Source organism: Theropithecus gelada, chromosome 4 (genome assembly GCF_003255815.1).
Source record: "Theropithecus gelada isolate Dixy chromosome 4, Tgel_1.0, whole genome shotgun sequence".
Taxonomy (NCBI): domain Eukaryota; kingdom Metazoa; phylum Chordata; class Mammalia; order Primates; family Cercopithecidae; genus Theropithecus; species Theropithecus gelada.
In genome coordinates, this window is record NC_037671.1 from 82,100,912 (window position 1) to 82,122,143 (window position 21,232).

The 21,232-nt window shown below is 36.3% G+C and overlaps 2 protein-coding genes across 4 annotated transcripts in view; one reads left to right on the forward strand and one right to left on the reverse strand.

Annotated features, from left to right (window-relative positions):
- Window positions 1-19,089, forward strand: part of DOP1A (DOP1 leucine zipper like protein A) — a 106,415-nt gene extending 87,326 nt beyond the window's left edge. The window contains exons 28-40 of one of the 2 annotated variants that reach the window (XM_025381659.1): window positions 2,322-2,388; window positions 2,610-2,754; window positions 2,995-3,074; window positions 4,187-4,296; window positions 4,570-4,719; window positions 4,862-4,923; window positions 6,628-6,780; window positions 7,833-7,969; window positions 9,250-9,305; window positions 10,498-10,662; window positions 13,421-13,550; window positions 15,283-15,342; window positions 18,478-19,089. In XM_025381659.1, the coding sequence (XP_025237444.1) occupies window positions 2,322-2,388; window positions 2,610-2,754; window positions 2,995-3,074; window positions 4,187-4,296; window positions 4,570-4,719; window positions 4,862-4,923; window positions 6,628-6,780; window positions 7,833-7,969; window positions 9,250-9,305; window positions 10,498-10,662; window positions 13,421-13,550; window positions 15,283-15,342; window positions 18,478-18,783 (1,621 nt within the window). In that variant the 3' untranslated portion in view covers window positions 18,784-19,089. The remainder of the gene's footprint in view (window positions 1-2,321; window positions 2,389-2,609; window positions 2,755-2,994; window positions 3,075-4,186; window positions 4,297-4,569; window positions 4,720-4,861; window positions 4,924-6,627; window positions 6,781-7,832; window positions 7,970-9,249; window positions 9,306-10,497; window positions 10,663-13,420; window positions 13,551-15,282; window positions 15,343-18,477) is intronic. The other variant, XM_025381660.1, reaches the window with a different exon arrangement.
- PGM3 (phosphoglucomutase 3) overlaps window positions 15,495-21,232 on the reverse strand; it is a 29,200-nt gene continuing 23,462 nt past the window's right edge. The window contains exons 12-14 of one of the 2 annotated variants that reach the window (XM_025381661.1): window positions 20,909-21,082; window positions 19,858-19,939; window positions 16,747-17,094 (exon numbers count right to left, since the gene is read on the reverse strand). In XM_025381661.1, the coding sequence (XP_025237446.1) occupies window positions 16,916-17,094; window positions 19,858-19,939; window positions 20,909-21,082 (435 nt within the window). In that variant the 3' untranslated portion in view covers window positions 16,747-16,915. Of the gene's footprint in view, window positions 19,940-20,904; window positions 21,083-21,232 lie in introns of both variants that reach the window. The other variant, XM_025381662.1, reaches the window with a different exon arrangement.

Below are 21,232 nucleotides of genomic sequence, written 5' to 3' on the forward strand. Positions count from 1 at the left end.
TTGATAAATGTTAGTCACCCATGACTGCAAGTACTGGGATGTCATAGACAGTCTCAGTTTTTTGCTTGCCATTATTCTTGATTCCTAATAGGTCCCCAGTAAATACCTGATAAGTGGATAGAGGTGGTGGGCACAGAAAGCCTTTGTGAAACAGGAAGGGGAAGGGTATTCTGGGGCAAAGTACATTGTCTGGTTTGGTAATAGAGCAGGGTACAGGCAGTGGTATAGTGGAAAATAAGGCTGGGTGAAAAAGGGAGATGGGAGCTAGATGGGGCAGGATCTTGAATTTTATTTTAAAGAATATGGTCTTGAAAGGGAGTGGGAGAGGTTGCAGGTTTTTGAGGAGAGACACGATTGGCATGTTAGTAGTAGGCTAGATCAGAGGGGAAAGAAGCTAGACTAGGAATTCTGTTTCAAGTGGGAAGTGTGGGGATGGTTTCAACTATTGATGGGATTGAAAGAACAGGATGAAGAAGGAGAAGAGGGCAGCAAAGGAGATAGAAAGGGAAGTATCAAAAAGTTAGAAGAAAACCAGGCATTTAATTGTTCCAGAACCAAAGGGAGGTTAAGAGGGCATGGTTAACACCTTCAGAGAGGTTAAGGAAGGTGAGGAATAATAAAAGGCTGTTTGTTGACAATCTGGACAGGCATCCTGATTATCTAATCACCAATGATCTGATGATTTAGGAGAGAGGGTTTGTAGAGGTGGAAGCACAGATGTGTTAACAGCAAATGCTTAGTGTGGGAAAGTAAGTGTTGATTCCTCTTTGAGGATATTCGATCATGAAAAGAAAGAAAGAAGCCACGTGCGGTGGCCCATGCCTGCAATTCTAGCACTTTGGGATGCTGAAGCAAGAGGATTGCTTGAGCCTGGGAGTTCGAGACCAGCCTAGGCAACATAGGGAGACCCTGTCTCTACAAAACATTTAAAAATTAGCCAGGCGTGGTCACACGTGCCTGTAGTCCCAGCTACACAGGAGTTGTCATAGGTTCAGAGAGGGAATGGATGTACAGTTGTTGGAATCATCACCAAATAACCCTGCTGGCTAATTTCATCAAAAAATTAAGTTCATTTGTTATGATCTGTAGCTGTTCCCCTCCAATATTTTACTGTTTCCTCACATGCTTTTTCTTCCTTTCAGAATGAAGGATCCTCTTCTTTTTTAACATGTGCATATTCTGAATGTTAAAACTAAAAGTTGGAAGTTGAACATTTTCAGTTATACTAGAAACTCAATTTCCTTTTAAAATTTGTCAGTTTACCTTTTTGCCAACCATTGTACTGATCCTCTAAAATTACCTAATTAAAAAATAGAAGTTGATGAGGGTTGCTCTTTAGTTTCATTTTACATATTAGTTTGGAAGTAATTGTGCATATATTTTATCTTTTAAACAATCATGTCAGAGTGAATATTGAGTAGACTCTTAGCAAATAATGAAAATGGAAATTTTTTTCTTCATGGACTATTTTTAATGTGTTATGGTAAGAAATCGTTTCTAGGTTACAATTTAGGATTTTTTAAACTTTTCTGTTTATATATAAAACACATATCGAAAAAATATACAAATAGTACACAACTCTACAAATGCAAAGTTTGTAAAAAGCAGGCATACCACTATATCATTACAAACTTAAGAAACAAATCACCGTATGTCCCTCTGCACCTCTCCCAGTTACTATTCTTTTCTTTCCCCAAATGTAACCACTAGTCTAACACCAAAGATGGATTTCGCCTTGTTTTTGAACTATAAGTATATATAAATATTTTGTGTCTGGCTTCTTTTGTTCAACATAATGTTTATGAGATTCATTCATGTAATTATAATATCTGTAATTTATTTTCATTGTTGTTTAGTGTTTGAGCATTCTGCAATTTGTTTTTTCTTTGATATGGGATCTTGCCATCTTGCCAGGTTTCCCAGGCCAGAGTGCAGTGGTTATTCACAGCATGATCATAGCACACTGCAGCCTTGGCCTCAAGCAATTATCCTGCCTTAGCCTACCAAGTAGCTGGAACTACAGGCATGCACCACCATGCCTGGCCACATTCCACAATTTATCTTTTCTGCCCTTGCTGGACATTTGGGTTCCTTCCACTTTGGGGCTCTTACAAATAATACTGCTTTGAGCATCCTTATACAGCGTCTTTTAATGAATATGTTTATGAATTTCAGTTGAGTCATAGGATATATACATATATTAAATATTTAAAATGGAAATCAAGAGCATTAAGCCACTTAACTCATGGTGAGAAATTAGATCACATTAGTTTCTTTTAGACTGATATTTCCCGTTTCTGTTTTCTCTTTTTCCCTTTTAGGGTTCTGAATGAGTTTATTATGAAAAACCCTAGTTTGGAAAATAAAAAAGACCAAAGAGACCTTCAGGTAAGGCAGTCTGAGTTAAGAGCTATTGTCAAAAGTGTTTCTCAGTGCACTCAATTTGAAAATGAGAGAGTCAAATAAGATAAACTGAAGTTTCTTTCAACTCTGAACATTCTATGGGAATCAGTAATGTCTATTGTAAAATATCTATGATCAGAAATATAAACTACAGAAGTTCATAACTAGTGTGCACGTGTGTACATATGTAGTTCTTAATTTTTTAGGATGTAACTCACAAAATAGTGGATGCAATTGGTGTAATTGCTGGTTCTTCTCTGGAACAAACAACGTGGCTGCGACGAAATCTTGAAGTTAAGCCTTCTCCCAAAATAATGGTAGATGGAACCAATTTGGAATCTGATGTTGAAGGTATTCATTTAGGTTTATTATCTGTAAGCAGGCATATATTTACTAAGAAATCATTTTGCCTAGCACTATAAGTACCACAAATTTATCCCTTTTCTCGTGTATAACAAATAACTTTTTTTCAGTGGGAATTATATATACACGTACATATATACATGTATATACACACACATACACACACATATACACATATAAACTTTGTTTTCAGTGGGAACTAGCCATATCTTTAATTTTCTCTTATAGATATGTTATCACCTGCAATGGAAACTGCAAACATAACTCCTTCTGTATATAGTGTCCATGCATTGACATTACTCTCTGAGGTAAATATTAAGCTTTTTCACATGAACTCTCAAGTAGACTGTTTCATTATTAAAAATTAGCAAGTAATTTTTATAGAGAAATTTATAATTTGAGAAACTATTTTGTGCTTCTAGAAATCACTATATAGAATTAACAAATACAAAGTTTTGGCCTTTTATGTATTTGGATTATTTAGTTTGCCAAACGTTAGTGATAAATTTAGATATTGCTCCCCTTCTCCATGTCCTTTTTTTTTTTTTGAGATGAAGTTTCACTCTTGTTGCCCAGGCTGGAGTCAAGTGGTGTGATCTCGGCTCACTGCAACCTCCACCTCCCGGGCTGAAGCTATTCTCCTCCCTCAGCCTCCTAAGTAGTTGAGACTATGGGTGTGCACTACCACACCCAGCTAATTTTTGTATTTTTAAGAGAGACAGGGTTTCACCAAGTTGGCCAGGCTGGCCTCGAACTCCTGACCTCAGGTAATCTGCCCACCTCGGCTTCCCAAAGTGCTGAGGTTACAGGCATGAGCCACCGCGCCCAACATGGGGAGAAGTGAAGGTGATCTAAAGCCTGCCACTATAATGTATTTTACAATTTACCAAACATTTCTATGTACATTGTCTGACAGGCTCTTTTTTATATCCTATTATACACGTGCCATTTTGTTTCCTCTTTGCAGATGTGGATAGTGACCTTTACAAGATCCGAACAATAAGACTATGGCCAAATAGCTGTTGATTGACAGTTTTGGAATTTCAACAGTCCAGTTAAATTGTTTGTTTTTTTTTTCTAAACTACATTTTAGCTGTTAGGGATAAAAGAATACTGTGGTTTCTAGTACTAAATTCACTGTTTACTCACTGTCACAGAAGGTTCTTGAACTCTTTTCTTTTTTGTACTTCCCTATCTCAGTTGGAAATGGCAAGATTTGCCCATATTTATATCCTATAGTAACAATGTACAAAAAACCAGATGGTGGAAAAACTTATTAACATAAAAATGATTCAGGAAGATTTAATTTTAGATTTTTCTAATTTTAGGTAGTCTAGGTTTTCTAACAAACTGAAAATCAGTACCTTGGGATGACATCAGTTTCACCTCATATGTTACTCTTCATTTTTTGTTTTTATAGGTTTTGGCTCATCTTTTGGATATGGTTTTCTATAGTGATGAAAAGGAGCGGGTTATTCCTTTACTTGTAAATATTATGCATTATGTTGTGCCCTACCTCAGAAATCACAGGTACTATTATTATTTAAATAGTTTTTTTAATTAATTCATCGCCTGCTAGAAACAAGTTCTGTTCCTTATTGCCATTTCTAGAATTATTACAAAATGACATTTTTACCTTGAATTATAATTATTTTTTTAAAATGCATATAATATTTTTCTTATGGTGCTTTTTATTTCATATCTTCATGTCACTGTCTTAGGCAAATGTGAACATTTATGTATAACTTGATAGGATGATTAAAGTTAGGACATATAGGTTAAGGTGGTTTTTCTTCCTTGTAGTGCACATAATGCCCCTAGTTATCGAGCTTGTGTCCAGCTGCTCAGCAGTCTTAGTGGGTATCAGTACACAAGGAGAGCTTGGAAAAAAGAAGCTTTTGACCTCTTTATGGATCCCAGTTTCTTTCAGATGGATGCCTCTTGTGTTAATCAGTAAGTTGTCCTCTTGTTTGTATTCAGTATGATAATGCACCTCACAGTCTGTTGACATCAGCTACTCCCCTGGAAAGTTAGAATACTGTTCTTTAACAGTAACAACATAATCTTAATTACATGTAATCCTTATCTCTTTCAGTTGGAGAGCAATTATGGACAATCTGATGACACATGATAAAACAACATTTAGAGATTTGATGAGTGAGTATTATGGGATGACAATCCAAGTTCTTTCCTGTACATGATTGCTTCTTTCTGTTTACTTTTACTCTTTTCTGGAGACTAGGAGACTACTGAATGAGCTCTCTGTCAAGGGTCGGTGGGGATATATGCTCTAGAGAAAGCACACTACTTTCTATATGCCATGGGAATATAATCTTAAAATTTACAGAGGACAACTTAAGTGATAAATAATAAGTAAAACTATTTGTCCTTTTGCAGCTACTAGTGGAAGGAAGGGGCCATGTCTAATTATTTCCTCATCACACAGCATCATACCCAGCACATAATAGCACTCAATAAATAATTATTCAGTGAATGAGAAACTGACAGATGGTGAAGTGAAAAAGGCAGGCAGTTGAATCCACCTTATCAGACAAGTCACTTTAAATATCTGGGGCTCTGTTTATTTCATCTGAAGGAAGAAAGGTGCCAAGAAGGGCAGAATCACCCCACACCCCCTCTTTCTACTCTTATCTTGATTGGTTTTATAGTTTAGGATTCCATTTAGAATTTCATCTGAAAAAAAGAGTTTTAAAAAACGTTTGAAAGTTATCAAACTTAAATAGCAGTGACACTGTATGATTCTGTAGTATTTTTTAACAAATTCTTTAGCCAAAGCTACAGTTTTCTTATTTGGAAAAAGGGCAGAATATCTGTTTTATCTTCATAGGATTGTTTTAAGGTTCAGATTAATCCATTCAACAAATGTTTATTAAAAGACAACAGTGGGCCCCTCATTGCACTAACCTTAATCAAATTTTAAAAGTTGTGAAGGAAATAAAATAGGGCAATGTGTGATGGATTTTAAATAACAGCTAAACAGCTCATATACAAGGTGAAACTAAAGAAGCCAACCATGAGAAGGCCTAGGGTCAAAATATTGCAGGAATAGGGAACAAAAATTACAAAGGTTGGCTGGGTGCAGTGGCTCACACCTGTAATCCTAGCACTTTGACAGGCCAAGGCAGTAGAATTGTTTGAGGCCAGGAGTTTGAGACCAACCTGGACAAAATAGCGAGACCCCAGCTCTACAAAAAAAAATTTTTAATTGGCCAAATGTGGGATGTACCTGTAGTCTCAGCTACGCAGGAGGCAGGAGGATTGCTTGAGCCCAGATGGTTGAGGCTGCAGTGAGCCATGATTGTGCCCACTGCACTTCAGCCTGGGTGACAGAGCAAGATACCATCTCGAAGAAAAATACAAATAAATTGCAAAAGTCTTGGGATGCAAGCACACTGGGTGCATTGTGGGAATGACAAACAAGACAATGTGGCTACAGCAGAATGAGTCGAGGGTGAGTAATGACTTGAGGAAGGAGAGGTACGTAGGCAAGGCTATACCAGAAAGTATTTTTAAAGTAACAAGAAGGATTTAAGCAGATGGCCTCAAATATTAAAGGGTTTCCTCAGGGTTTTATATAAATGGTATTATTAGTGGTTTTACCTTCTAAAACCTGCAGTTCTAAATTTTCCCCTCTCCATCAAAACTCCTACCATTTTGGTCCTCTGGCTTACGTATGCTGGATCTGTTTGCCAGCCTGTCTGCCCCAGAGAGGGGCATCAAGTTTTGTACCCCAAGCTCCTCTCAGTTTTGGATGTCATAGAGCATATAGCTATTTTTAAAACAACAGAATAATCTTTCTTCAAATGACAGTGTCACAGTCTCTTTCACTTGCTTTTTCAGCACGCGTAGCAGTGGCTCAAAGCAGTTCACTTAATCTCTTTGCAAACCGTGATGTGGAGCTAGAACAGAGAGCCATGCTTCTTAAAAGATTAGCATTTGCTATTTTTAGCAGTGAAATTGACCAGTACCAGAAATATCTTCCAGATATACAAGGTAAAAAATGAAAAACCCTTTATCTTCTCTAACTATAGGATTTTGGTTCCTTAGAAAATACTTCTCTAAATTCTAAGTTGGGTAAAATATATCAAGTGTAGATCAATTGGGAATTAGAAATTTTTCTACTGAAACAACGAAAATTATCAATGCCAGCATCTAAAAGAAATCATCACTGAGTTGTAGGACTTGCCTAAATGTGGTCTCTATTTTATTGTTTAGTTCAAATTTCTTAGGAATTCATGTTTGAAGATGAGGTATAAGATGATTTTGCTGCAGGCAGGCATGTTAGCATGTTCTCCTTGTCGACAAGAATTTGTGTACTCTGAGAAGACCAAAATACAAGGTAAAGCCAGGAAATTGTGGCTAGAAGTAATACCTGGAGATCTGTAATTTGGGAACTGCAAGGGGGATTATGTAATATTTTTGGTAACTTCATTAAGCGGGTTTGGTGACCTTCTGTGTCCAGAAGGTTATCAGTACACACATCATCACCCTGTACCATCAAATAGCTCCACAATGGGGATTTATCCAGAACAGAATTATTTGCTGCTCGAGTCAGCGTACTCTAAAGCCTCTAGCCTCAGGAGCCAACATGGGAACATGATAGTTGTCACTCTCTAGGGAGAATTTTCTTTTCTCCCAGAAGACAAATGATTCCTAATTTCAGATATACAAAATGTACACTATTTGTCCCTATAATTTTTTTTTTTTGTTTGACTAGATCAGTGCTACTGAAAGTATGGTCCATGAACCAGTAACCAGTCTGTTATCCCATCCATAAGTACAAAAATTTAGAGTAAACATTTTAAACTTTGATTTGCTATTTGACAGAATCTGCTTAATAAGAAAATGACATTTGTATTCTATGTATCTTTGTTAAATTGGAGTTTTCTTATTCATTATTTTATGAAAATATCTCCAACAGTTTGGAATTTTGTTTAAGTTTATCCTTTACTACAGATAGTTTGAGAGTACTGGACCAGATGATATAGAAAGTTTTATGTGATAAAGATTATTTAGTTACTGAAAACGCTTTGCATTTCTTTCAGAGAGATTGGTTGAGAGTCTTCGTTTGCCACAGGTGCCAACTCTCCATTCTCAAGTGTTCCTGTTTTTCAGAGTATTACTTTTAAGAATGTCTCCCCAACATCTTACCTCACTCTGGCCTACCATGATTACAGAACTTGTGAGTTAATTTTAATTCAGTCAGGTTATAAATCTAAATGATAAAACAGTGATTAGTTTCCATGTGCTTACTAGACACAACAAATATTGGGAGAGAATTGAGCTGTAGGTAAACCAGTTACTGATACTTTTTTACAGTTGAAAATAGTAAAACAAGTCAGATTCCATTTCCATACAGCTTAAATTTACAAATAGGCAACACAGATGGATGGCCAGCTCCTTGTGAATGATTACTTTCTTGGATCTGGTTTAGTGTTTAGTCTGTACTACACTACATTTTTAACTCTGTCAAGGCCTACCGTCCTGACAATAGCAGCTGGACCTATTTACAATAGCTGTAGCAATACCTCTAGTGATCGAGATGGCCGAGCTGGATTTAACTGCTCTGACATATTACATATACTCACTCTTGAAGTGCAGCACCTACCCCAGTTAAACTTGCTTCAGAGAGACTTTCACAGAGATTTTGTAACCTATCAAACAGTAAAACCTTCTCAGGTCCCACCTATACCCTTCTGTTCCCCTCCTCAAACCATACCCAGTCATCCTCATCCTCATCCTCATCAGAATGATTTGGGGAGTTAGGAAAGAGGAATGGGTAAAGAAAGGAAAAGGAATCTATCTCTCTGTAAATCTAGCTTTATAGTTTCCCTGCAAATATAATTGCTTTAATATTTCTTTTATTTTTCCTTTTTTTTTTTTTTTTGAGATGGAGTCTCGCTCTGTCGCCCAGGCTGGAGTGCAGTGGCGCGATCTCAGGTCACTGCAAGCTCCGCCTCCTGGGTTCAGGCCATTCTCCTGCCTCAGCCTCCCAAGTAGGTGGGACTACAGGTGCCTGCCACCATGCCCAGCTAATTTTGTTTTGTATTTTTAGTAGAGATGGGGTTTCAGAGTGTTAGCCAGGATGGTCTTGATCTCCTGACCTTGTGATCTGCCCACCACAGCCTCCCAAAGTGCTGGGATTACAGGCATGAGCCACCACACCTGGCCTATTTTTCCTTTTTTAATAACTGTAACTCTGTTCCATAATCACTAAAAACAAAAGCTCGCCTTCATCTCACTGGATTTCACCAAATGATTAGCAAGCAATTTCACCAAGATTTAGCTCTATGTGGCTAAATTTGCAGTTTTACCTTCAGAAACTAACTATAATTTAAAAGATTCTGAAAACGTATTCTAAAATTTTTGTGTTAATGAAAATACAACTTAAAGATAACTTGAAAGGATTAAATATCCAGTTTAAACATTTAACATTTATTTCACTTATTTCACCATTTTCAGGTACAAGTATTTTTACTGATGGAGCAGGAACTCACTGCTGATGAAGATATTTCACGGTAATATGTAATTTAAATATATTCTTGTCCATTTTTTAATATCCTGAAATTATTCAGAATATTACTCAGCATCTAGGATAATATAGATAGTATTTTTTTGAATACTTATATATTATTATGTAATTGATTACATTTGGATATAATGTAATTTCACTTATTCCTTAAGCACTTTAGATTGGATTAAGCCATCAGCATTCATTGCCTTGGGCCTCTAGACACAAATTTAATTTAAAGCAGTACAGTATTGTTTCAGCTGCATGAGTCAGGCTGGTTTTGGTAAGTCAGATCTGGTCTCTGAAATATTGCAATATATAGCCAACTCTGTTATGGTAGGTAACCTGGAACCAGGCTATCCATATGTGCAGATCTTCCAGATGGTCCCAATTTAATGTACTTTTACTCTTTTTAATAGAGCCAGTTTATTAATGTATGACTAAATATAATCTTTTATTTACACAAATTTGTAAATTGAAAAGTTCCTTTAAGACCAAGTTTCTTGAATATATTTTCTTCTTCAGTAGTAGATTTATAAAAAGGATCTCCTGTACTAATAACTGTTTATTATTATAGAGAACTTTCTCATCTTTGCAGAAACTGAGTAAAGAAGTTTCTTGCTTTTACAGTTTTTATATTTCTTGAATGTAATACAAGTTATGTACTACTTTTTTTTTAGACAGGGCCTCACTCTTTTCACCCAGGCTGGAATGCAGTGGTGTGATCCTGGCTCATTGCAGCCTTGACCTCCCAGGCTGAGGTGATTCTCCCACCTCAGCCTCCCGAGCAGCTGAGACCACAGGTGTGTGCCACCATGCCTGGCTAGGGTTTTTTTGGGGGGGGTTTTGTTTGTTTGTTTGTTTTTTTATTTTTTGTAGAGACAGGGTTTCATCATGTTGCCCAGGCTGGTCTCAAACTCCTCGGCTCAAAACGTTCCACCCGCCTTGGCGTCCCAAAATGCTGGGATTACAGGCATAAGCCACTGCACCCAGTCTATGTACTGTTTTTACATTCTTAAAGAAGAAAAGTAAATTTTTGATTTGAAAATGGTGACATTTCATCATGACCTTGCTTAGCAATTACTGGCACATTTATCTCAGGATGATTATGAAAAATATTGGCTGGCACTTTTAGATCTTTCTAGGAATTCCTGTGAGTAAATGGGTCCAGCTGCTGACAGTCTGTCTCCTGCTTACAGGACTTCAGGGCCCTCTGTGGCTGGTCTGGAGACAACGTACACAGGAGGTAATGGCTTCTCTACTTCATATAACAGCCAGCGGTGGTTAAACCTCTATCTCTCTGCTTGCAAATTTTTGGATTTGGCTCTCGCATTGCCCTCTGAAAACCTTCCTCAGTTTCAGATGTAAGTAAAAGCAAGGATATTAAATGGATATTTTTGAAAGTGCATTTGCTTTGGTCACTGACATCTATGACTAATTAAAAAGATGTTTGTGTAAGTTGAAGTATTCATAATTTTTACTAAAATGTAATTATTTTGGCACAGCACAGTTATTGGAAGTAAATGGTCAATGTGGATATATTAACAGACTATTCAGTCAACAGATTGAGTACCTCCAGATGTGAGACAATGGGGTACATAACTCACATGCTTCAAGTCCAGGGAAGGAGACATACTGATACTATGGTAGCTCATGTACAAGACACACTGAGGCCACATAGCAGAGATCCCTACTAGCTCTGAAGGTCAGAGAAGGCCCTCAGGGGAGTCTTAACCTGAGGTGGTGAAGAATGACAGCTGGGAGAGTGAAGGAAGATAGAGGCAGCTGCAGACGTGATACGTCTGAAGTGTGGAGAGATCAGTATTGCTGGGAAAGAAGTGATGTTATTAGGCTTGAATTTTAGAACGGTTATTTTGGCTGTGTAGTGTGGAGAATGGACTGGAGATGGGCAAGACTAGAATGAAGGAGGCAGTTTTATCTTAGATGATAATGAATTGAACTGAAAGAAATAGGGGAAAAGTTGATAAAAGTTAATGCTCACAATGCCTTCTTAAGTGGCAAAAATATTTATTTAATTATGGTTTTTCATATATAAATTTTAAAAATAATGGGTAATCTATGTAACATTATCAAAATGTAGTTAAGGTAGTATGAGAATTTATCCACGAGATCAAAAACGTATTAATTTATAATATTGTGTCTTATTTTTCTTCTGGAATGGAAATAATAGGATAAAGAGTATGCTACTGAGCTTTTTCTGTTTTTTATTTGGACATGCTCCAAAATTTGCTATTTTACAAGCTTACTTTTCATTAAATTTAATGATAAGAACTAGAGATTACTTTTTTAGAGTCATTCTAGTTCCTTTAATTTTCTCTTCTACTTGAAAACCATATATATCTACTTTTTGATGAATTTCAGTTGTTGGGTATCTGTTACACAGATGTTACTCCTAAGGAATTCCAGAAAAGAATACTAAACAGAATGGTAGGAAAGTGGCCAATATTAACCAAGACACTTACCTTCACAAAAGTGATAACTATTCTCAGGTGCTTTTGGAGGGACATTAAATAGTATGCTCATGATACTGACTCTTTATCTTCCATGACAAGAACCAAAATAAGTTTATCTCTTTACTTGTCAAGATGTTACTACAAAAGGGAAGGAAACATGCCATTATATTAGTTAGTTTTTTTAAAACCTTGTATCTTTCTAAAAATAAAAATCTTTAAAGTAGAAAATGTGAAGATTTTCATAATTATCTTGAAAGAGTAATATCTTACCATGATCCATATTTGGAAAGTTCAAAGTATTTCATAAGTTTCCTATATATAAATTTAAAAGTATCCATGTAACTATAAAGTTTGAGAGATAGCAATGAATTGGCAAAAGATATTTTCAGTGTATATGACAAAAGTCTAAAATGCGTAATATATAAAAATAATCTGGTAGAAAAATGGGCCAATGAGCAACACAGTTAATAATTTATAGGATGGTTTCTAAACATAGGAAAAGCTGCTCAGTTGTTCTCCTGAGTTTCCAATTAAAATTATGGATAACCATCAGAATGGTAAAGATCTGAAAGTTGCTTTCCTTTTACTTTTAGTAACAGAAGCATTCTTATTCTTGTTGGAAGTATACACTGATATTGTCCAATTGTTCAGAGATTATATTTACCAAAATTTAAAATATATATTCTCTTTAAGCCTATAATTCTGCTACATCTGAGGATTTATCCTGCCTCTATATTCTCAGATGTGCACAAAAATAAATAAGCATTACATAAGGGTATCCATCGTGGTACTTTGTAAGTGCAAGAAATTGGACAATCTAGGACATTGGCTTTGGTGTACTACTATGTTGCTGTTAAAAAGAATGAAGTTTTATATGATGCAGAATTACCTCCAAGATATGAAATTAATATCAAATATATATATCCTACATGTATAATTAAATCAAAACAGGCAGCGATCATGTTTTTTTAAAGGAGAGGGTTGTGTAAATATGTACTCTTTTGGGCATAAACTCTCGGGAAGGACTTACGAAGCTGACAACATTGATGGATCCTATGCAGGGAGGGGAGACTACCTTTCTTTGGTATGCCCATTTATACGGTTTGAATTTTTCCCATGGTCGGATATTACTTATGAAAGACAAAATTATAAAAATTCAAGAGAAGTGCAAAGAAAGCCCTACTTTTCTTAAATTCGTTCAGTTTTTTATTCCTTTACTGTGCAACTAGGGAACATTTGACCTAGTTGAAAAATATGTTGAAAAATCAAGTCTTTGCCACACTGTTATGTTACAGTACAGAGATAAGCTAAATGAAAACATGTTCCTTTTAAGAACATTTTGCCTATTCGCTAATAAGGAAACAAACATTTGTTGAGTACTTGCTTTGTGCTCATGAAAAAAGTAATGATGACTACAAGTTTCGTATTTATTCCTTACAACCTTATGAGGTAGTAGTATCTTTATTTACTGATGAAGGCTCAGAGAGGTTAAGAAACATACCCAAAGTGACCAGGCTACAAGTGGCACATCTGGCATTTGAATTTTTATAAGCAGTGGGGTCATGATCTTTCTACTGCATTATGCCATCTAATCTTAGATGGCACAAAGTCTGTCTTACTGATGCTGATGTCATTATTCTATACATAGGTACCGATGGGCCTTTATTCCAGAAGCCTCAGATGATTCAGGTTTGGAAGTCAGAAGGCAGGGTATACATCAACGAGAATTTAAACCTTACGTGGTACGACTAGCAAAACTTCTTCGGAAAAGAGCAAAGGTATCGCATTCTTTTGTGATTGTTTTGTTTTACATCACTACATGTTGCATTAGTCAGGTATTTATTAAATACTTCCTGGGAAACTGAGAACGTTATCAAGTTGAGCTATTTTGAAAACAAATCCCTGGTTTTAAGAATTAATGTCTGTAAGCCTCATATTTCCAGACATTAGAAAACATACTGCAGTATTTTAAAGGAATATGCGGTTATTCTTTTTTTTGAAGAGAAGAAAAAGGAAGGCTTTTGTACATTAATAACATCTACCTTAAAATATTTTCCCCTCAAAAAAGAAACACCTTGGAACCATACATGTGAGTACTTAAGACTGTAGTCCTGAACAATCTTCATGTCAAAAACTTGAGAATGTAATACAATGTTCATCTTAACGCCATGATGAGAAACAAAAGTATGAGTTGATTGAGAAAAATGCAATACAAGAGGGATTTTTAGAACGTGTCAGAGTTGTTTCAACAGAACTAATCAATGGGTAAGAAGATTATACATTTTAAATTTGTAAAATATGAGTCAGATTTCATTGAAATCAAGCTAGAACCTCGGTCAGAATAAAGGAAATAATCATTAGCATTCATTCTGTTTATCTGTATGAAATAAAATATATATGCTAAAATTCATTTTCTAAGTATTTTTCACTTTCTGATTATAACCTACATTCAGAAATGCATTCCTTATCCTGATCGAATACAGCTATATAACCGAATCTAAAGTTTCACAAAACAGTTCTTGCCCTTAACATGTGAGATATTTTCCTTTTTGTAGTTCACAGTGATGATGCTAAGTACAGATTGCCAGACCCCCCCAACCTGCAGTTTTTAAAACAGTGCTCAAAATTAAACTGGCTCTGACTCATTAATATAAAGCATCTTCTTAGAGAAATTATTTAAGGGGAAAAGTGGGAATTTACTTAAAACATATTATACCATTAAAAAGTGTAGGAAAATAAAATGTGTAAAATATTGTGTCTTATATACTTTTTATCTTTCAGTATGCATCATGCTAATTTATTACAGATCTTTGCCCAAGAACCTACCAGCAGTGAAACTGGTATGCTCGCCATTGGGCCTTTGTTATTAACCTTTTGTCAAATTTTCTTTTACATTCAACAAATTTCAAAATCAAATTGTACAATTTGGGAGTCAGCTAGGTTATTTGGTGAGATCTAGTATGCAGTGTGTGCTTTGAGTGCTCAGAAATTTTCCAGTCTTCTGGAGTCCTCCTAATCAGGCAGCAGCTCTTAAACTGAATTCCGTTAACTACAGAAATGGAATGAAGAAAGTGATTAAAGAGATTTTGCTGGAAGGAATTTACATGAGAAACTTGACTTAAATTCCTAGTTGCTTCTGTAGGAGCTTAATAAAAGGACAGAGATGAGGATGTAAGCTGGGTCCTGAGTTCAGGATAGGACTTCGGTACTTTTCACTTTGATATCTCAGAGTTTGGGCAAGTAATCATGACAAATCCAGAAGCAAATATGACCCCAGGCACATGTCCTTTTCTGTTATGCCTGCATTTCATTGTAATGAGAATTTTTATAAGACCCCCCCTCCTTTAAATAATAAATATGACAGTCTTTTGCCCAAAACTTGTCCCACAGAATAAAACTATTTTGATTGAAAGGCATCTTCCCGTCCAAATCACCTTAAACAAGGTCTTCATGGCCAAGCATACTTTTCACTGGAACAAAGGCTGTGAGTTCTCCTCTTTCCTTCCACAGGACAAGGAGGAGGACTTTAAGACAGTGATTTTGGAGGGATTGGAGATGGCCAAGAATCAGGTGAGGGTGGCTGTTTCATGCTTATGATATGGCAGGAAAAGTTGCCAAATATTGAGACACAAACCCAGGTCTGAATGTCAACAAGTACAAGAGAGGTAAACAGGAAGGAAGTCTTTTTCAAGCGTAGACTGGTGAAGTCAAAGGAGAAATCATTTGTATGGAAATGTTTGACTTTATTTAATATTGAGACACAGATAGTTCTCATTAAGAGCATCAGAAACTCTGAATCAAGTGTATTCTTCTCGGTCAAGAGCGTAATAAGTCCTTCTCTTAAAGGCTCATCTTGGTAGGAATATAAACAAAAGGTTACCCCATAGTTCTCTTACATTTGGAAGTTTGCTATATAGAGGGTGCAAGGGTATTCATTTCCCTTCATGACAAAGTCATCTCTGTATGCCTTTTATTGCTGAATTGCAGTTTGATTTAGGGGATTAGAGGTGGTATGGTACCAGTAATTGAGTAATGGTGGAAATGTGAAAGTCAGTCACAGGACTCTCATTGGTGCCAGTGTCATAGTTAAGAAAGAAAGAAAGATAGTTTTATATATCCTATAATCTAGACTGGAACCTAAATAATTGCTAGGAAGCAAACTTAAGTGATAGCTGTTAAGTTTTTTGGTTTTTGACCAGAGATGATGAAGAAGTAGGTGATCTTTTCTTGGTTTGCTCCTGGACTCTTCCATTTTAACATATATTTTTAGTTTGGTGCAAAAGTAATTGCGGTTTGGGACCATGAATTTTAAATCATTATAACTAGGTTCAAACAAATCTTTATTAAAACAATATAGGAACCATTACAATCAACACATTTTTGCCAATGAGAAATGTTTGTTTATTCCTGTAGCATAACAACCCATGCTTCCAAATTTGATGAACTCTTGGAAAGCATTTTCTGCATCCTGCTAGTTGTGGAAGCAGTTTCCCTGCAAAACGTTGCTGAGATGCCTAAAGAAGTGGTAGTTGGTTGGCAAGAGGTCAGGTGAATATGGCAGATGAGGCAAAACTTCATAGCCCAATTAGTTCAACTTTTGAAGCGTTGGTTGTGCGACGTGCGGTCCACTGTTGTGATGGAAAAGAATTGGACCCTTTCTGGTGGCCAATGCCGGCTGCAGGCATTGCAGTTTTTGGGGCATCTCATTGATTTGCTGAGCATACTTATCAGATGTAATGGTTTCACATGGATTCAGAAAGCTGTAGTGGATCAGACTGGCAGCAGACCACCAAACAATGACGATGACCATTTTTTGGTGCAAGTTTGGCTTTGGGAAGTGCTTTGGAGTTGCTTCTCAGTCCAGCCACTGTGCTGGTCATCGCCTGTTTTCGTATAAAATCCACCTTTTGGCACACGTCACAATCCGATCGAGAAATGGTTCATTATTGTTGCATAGAATAAAGAAGATGACACTTCAAAACGACGATTTTTAGTATTTTTTTCACTCAGCTCATGAGGCACCCATTTCTTGAGCTTTTTCACTTTTCCAATTTGCTTCAAATGCCGAACGACCATAAAATGGTCAACGTTGAGTTCTTGGGCAACTCTTACAGTTGTAAGAGGATTAGCTTCAATGATGCTCTCAATTGATCATTATCAATTTCCGATGGCTGGCCACTGCACTCCTCATCCTGAAGGCTCTAGTCTCCTTTGCAAAACTTCTTGAACCATCACAGCACTGTTTCGGCACTGTATGTTCGTCAGCAGTTCCTGGACCAAATGCATTATTGATGTTGTGTGTTGTCTCTGCTGCTTTATAACCTATTTTGAACTCAGAAAATCACTCAAATTTGATTTTTTGTCTAACATCATTTCCACAGTCTAAAACAAACAGCAAGTAAGTCATTAGCAAAAAAAAAGTGAGAAATGTGCTTAAAATGATGTATAACATAACCACATTTATTTAAGAATGTATTCCAATATAAAACTGCAAATTTCAACAATGCAAAAACCGCAATTACGTTTGCACCAACCTAATTTCCTTTTTCAGGATTTTACTGTAAAATAAGCAACAAGCTTGAGAGCACATAGAAGAAAATAAGCTGGATTTTGTATCTGCTTGACCCACTAAGAAACTAGTGATACTAAATTATTAGGTAAACAATGAAAGTTTCTGAGCAACATCTGATCTTAGAAGGCAAACTCCATTTGTTAATATGACAGATTGTAATTCTTCTTCCTAAGTCTTCATGATTTCTTTCTTCTGTCTAGTTCATTGCTTATTTTCATTATCTTTATTTAGTGTGGTATTGTGTCTGTGATTCTGCCCAAGTTCAACCAACCTCAGTTCTCTCATATCTTTCTCTAGACAGAATGATGTCTGTAGCTATGTTTGTGTAATTCAGGTGGCTTCTCAAACTACCCTCTTAATACACAAATTATTTGTGTTTATATTTAGTTGGCAGAGTTTTCACATACCTTCTCATTTGACTTCTCTACTAAAAGTTAGTTTAGATTGTCCCATTTTATAAGTGAGGAACCTTTGTGTATCTTGCCCAAGGATGTCGTTAAGTATGGCAGAGCCAGCACACTAAACCAATTCCTTTGACTCCAGGTCCAGCTTTCCTCCCTGTTGTTTAGCACAACCCAGAAGGAGAGAGCAGTGTCTCTCCTGAGGGATACCTTCCTTTCTCTGTGATGCAGTATTGACAGTAATTATTCACTTTGGATACTGCTACCATCATGGCAAATTTAGGCTATCTAGATAAAAGGGAATTAACTATTTATAATAAAAGGGGATATAAAATGTATAGAGCACTTTGTTCCTTTTTTCTGTAGTCATTTTGTGACCTAGTCCTTGGTTACAGTAGTGAGGGTTCAGAAACCTGGGAGCTTTTTGAGTAAATACAAAGCACAACATAAAACTTTTATGTTTGACTCTATTCCTGTTCAAAGCGATTTCTGTTAACTAAGCTTATCTGTGCATTCTAGTTGGGAACTATTACTACAGTGTTAAGACTGCTCCATATAAAACTAAGAAATGGCAGTAAAAGGTCTCAGAAGCACCAAGGGTTTTGATCAGGTCAGGAGTAGAAACGTAATGTCATTTGTATTCATTTCTTGACCAGCTGCCAATGTTTATATCTTCTTAATTTTTCTAACCACACTGTCTGTTAATACCAGTTCACTTTTTGTTTTCTGCAGAAAAATCCAGAGGAAGACAACTCAGGGAGAACGTTGGGTTGGGAGCCAGGGCAATTGCTGCTCACCATCTGCACCGTGCGCAGCATGGAGCAGCTCCTGCCGTTCTTCAATGTGCTCAGTCAAGTTTTCAACAGCAAAGTCACAAGCCGATGTGGAGGACACTCAGGGAGTCCTATCCTCTACTCAAACGTCTTCCCTAATAAGGACATGAAACTGGAGAACCACAAACCATGTTCCAGCAAAGCCAGGCAAAAAATAGAAGAGATGGTAGAAAAAGATTTTCTGGAAGGGATGATAAAAACTTGAGCACCACCGGTGGTTCCATTTAACTTATATGTAAATGTAATTATTTAAAACACATACACTGCTCTGCATTGTATAGTTTTTCCTTTTTTGTATGTAACAGAACACATTTCAGGTTGTATTTAATTTAAATATTTGTATATAAGAGCAAATGTCTGAATGTGGCCTGAATCAAGTTTAAATATTGTTGGCTCATACTGATTATGGTGCCTAAGAGAGCTATATATATACACACATGTAAAGTCCATTGTTTTTATTGTCCTGAGTTGTCTTAAACCTGCAAAATATACACTACCCATTTTTTTTTTCCATTGGTTTCAGGCTTGGTTTAATTAAGATTGGTTGGGGATTTTTCTCTTTTCTTTAGTAACCATGTTCTGGTATCAGTGTGGTGTTCCTTCTCCATCGGAGGCTGGAAAACGTATTATAATTAGTTTTTTTCCCACATACCTTCACCAAGAGCAGTGAAGAATAACTGAAGGCTGGACCATGCATCCTTATAAGTCTCAGTATGGAAGAGGGATGGACAACCCCCTCTTCACACCTCTGAGTTCCTGATGGCATTAGTCATATAGATTAGTCATATAGGTAAGTCATCTAACAATCTTTCTTAAAACTCTGCAATGGAAAAACTAGTTGTATAAAGTCTTCTCTGCCCTCTCCATTTGTATCAGCAATGGGGGATGCTGCAAAACATCATCTTGCTCATGTGATGGTGATGGCAAAGATATCACAAGGAGTTGGTAATAAGATTTAATTTTCCAGTAGTCTGCATGAATTGTTCCCCACATAAAACTGTACAGTTAGTGACTGACTTGTATACTTAAGCCCCAGTATTTTATATTAGTGAGCCTGAAATTAGAGGTAAATTTCTTTAACAAGTGTAAGGCTTACCTATTCACAAAGAATTATTCTGGTAGTGTTTAAGAAAAACAATCAGATCTAGAGACAATCCAGTACGCTGCATTGTAAACATTATGATTATAAATCTCTTAGTAGGGCCATTATTATTGACAGTTTTGTAAAGACTTGTAAAAAGTCCAGTTTCTCAAGAATATGAAAATTATCTTCAGAAACCTGGTTGGGGTCTTTCTCCAATTCCTCCAGCCAGCTGAAATACTGCCAAGCTCACTTCATGTGCAAGGTGATCTGCACTTTCCTGCAAATTACATTAAAAGAGATTGGATGAGAAAGACATAGCATGTGTCTAACATGGGCAAGACCATGTTACTTGGAATTCTGGGGAAGAGAGGGGTGATTCTTGATTTTGTTTCACTAACAAATTCCAATGAAAATCTTTTTTCATCTTTCAGTAACAAATTCCAAGGCCCTTAAATAAATGGAAAACAGATGAAATTCTTCTAAAGGTAAGTTTTTAATCAATTCAGATTATAAAAATAGCTATCATTCCAAAACTGAAAAAATTCAATAAAACCTTAGTCCACAATTGGCCTAACAGTAAGTAAGTATTACTGCCTCTGTTGCCATCTCCTCATCCATCATGGATATTCATTAGACTCTAAGATGGCTTAAGCTTCTGGAAGAAAGCTGCCAAATGTCTCCTCCTGATTCCCTATTCAGCACGCTTAGTCTGCCGTGGCTTTGCAGATACTTTAAGGAGTATGTGAAGAGGCCAAATAATAAAAATCCAGACCACAGGTCTTGACCCCTATCAGGGAAACAGGCACCAAAGTAAAGCTGTCATTTAAAGGAAATATTTTGAAAAACAAATCAAGAGTTCAGAATGCTATCAGTGGACTTAGAAATGAACTATAAAGCTGGTTGTTTTCATAATGTCACAAGATTATATTTTTAAAAGAAAAGGATCATCTACCTTATAGTGCATAAACTAAGTATTTATTAGTTATTCCTGCCATGGTTAAAAATATGATACTTTCAGAAGTCTAGAATAAGTCAAAAATATTTGGGGAAATAAACTGAGTGGGTCTAATTTTGTTCAATTTTATAATTACTGCTGGTGAAAATAATTTTGTAGCTTAATGTGAACCTAAAAGGCTCAACAAAATAAAGCCTAATCATCATAGTGAGATTCTAAAAACTATTAAAATAGTTTGCCTCTGTATCACCTAATATTAGGCTCTTTTTCAATAGAACTATCCCAGCTTACTTGTGAGTCTGCTTCTGCATATACTCGGACGACATCTTCTGTACCAGAGGGCCGGACAAAAGCTCGGGAAAGCTTGTACTTCTTCACCAGGTCATTGATTGCCTCCTGTAATCCTGGGGGTGTAACTGCTTGTCTTTCGGCATTGGTAGTGCTAATAACTCTCCTGTCTGCAACCTAAGTGCAAGCATTTCATATTTGTTACATATTACACTTCCTTTCAGAAGCTTAACCTGTTAAACATAAATTCTACGAAAAGTGCCAGACTAAATATAAAATTACATTAAAATTTCTTATTTCTCCCAGATCAGGGTAATTAATTTCAAC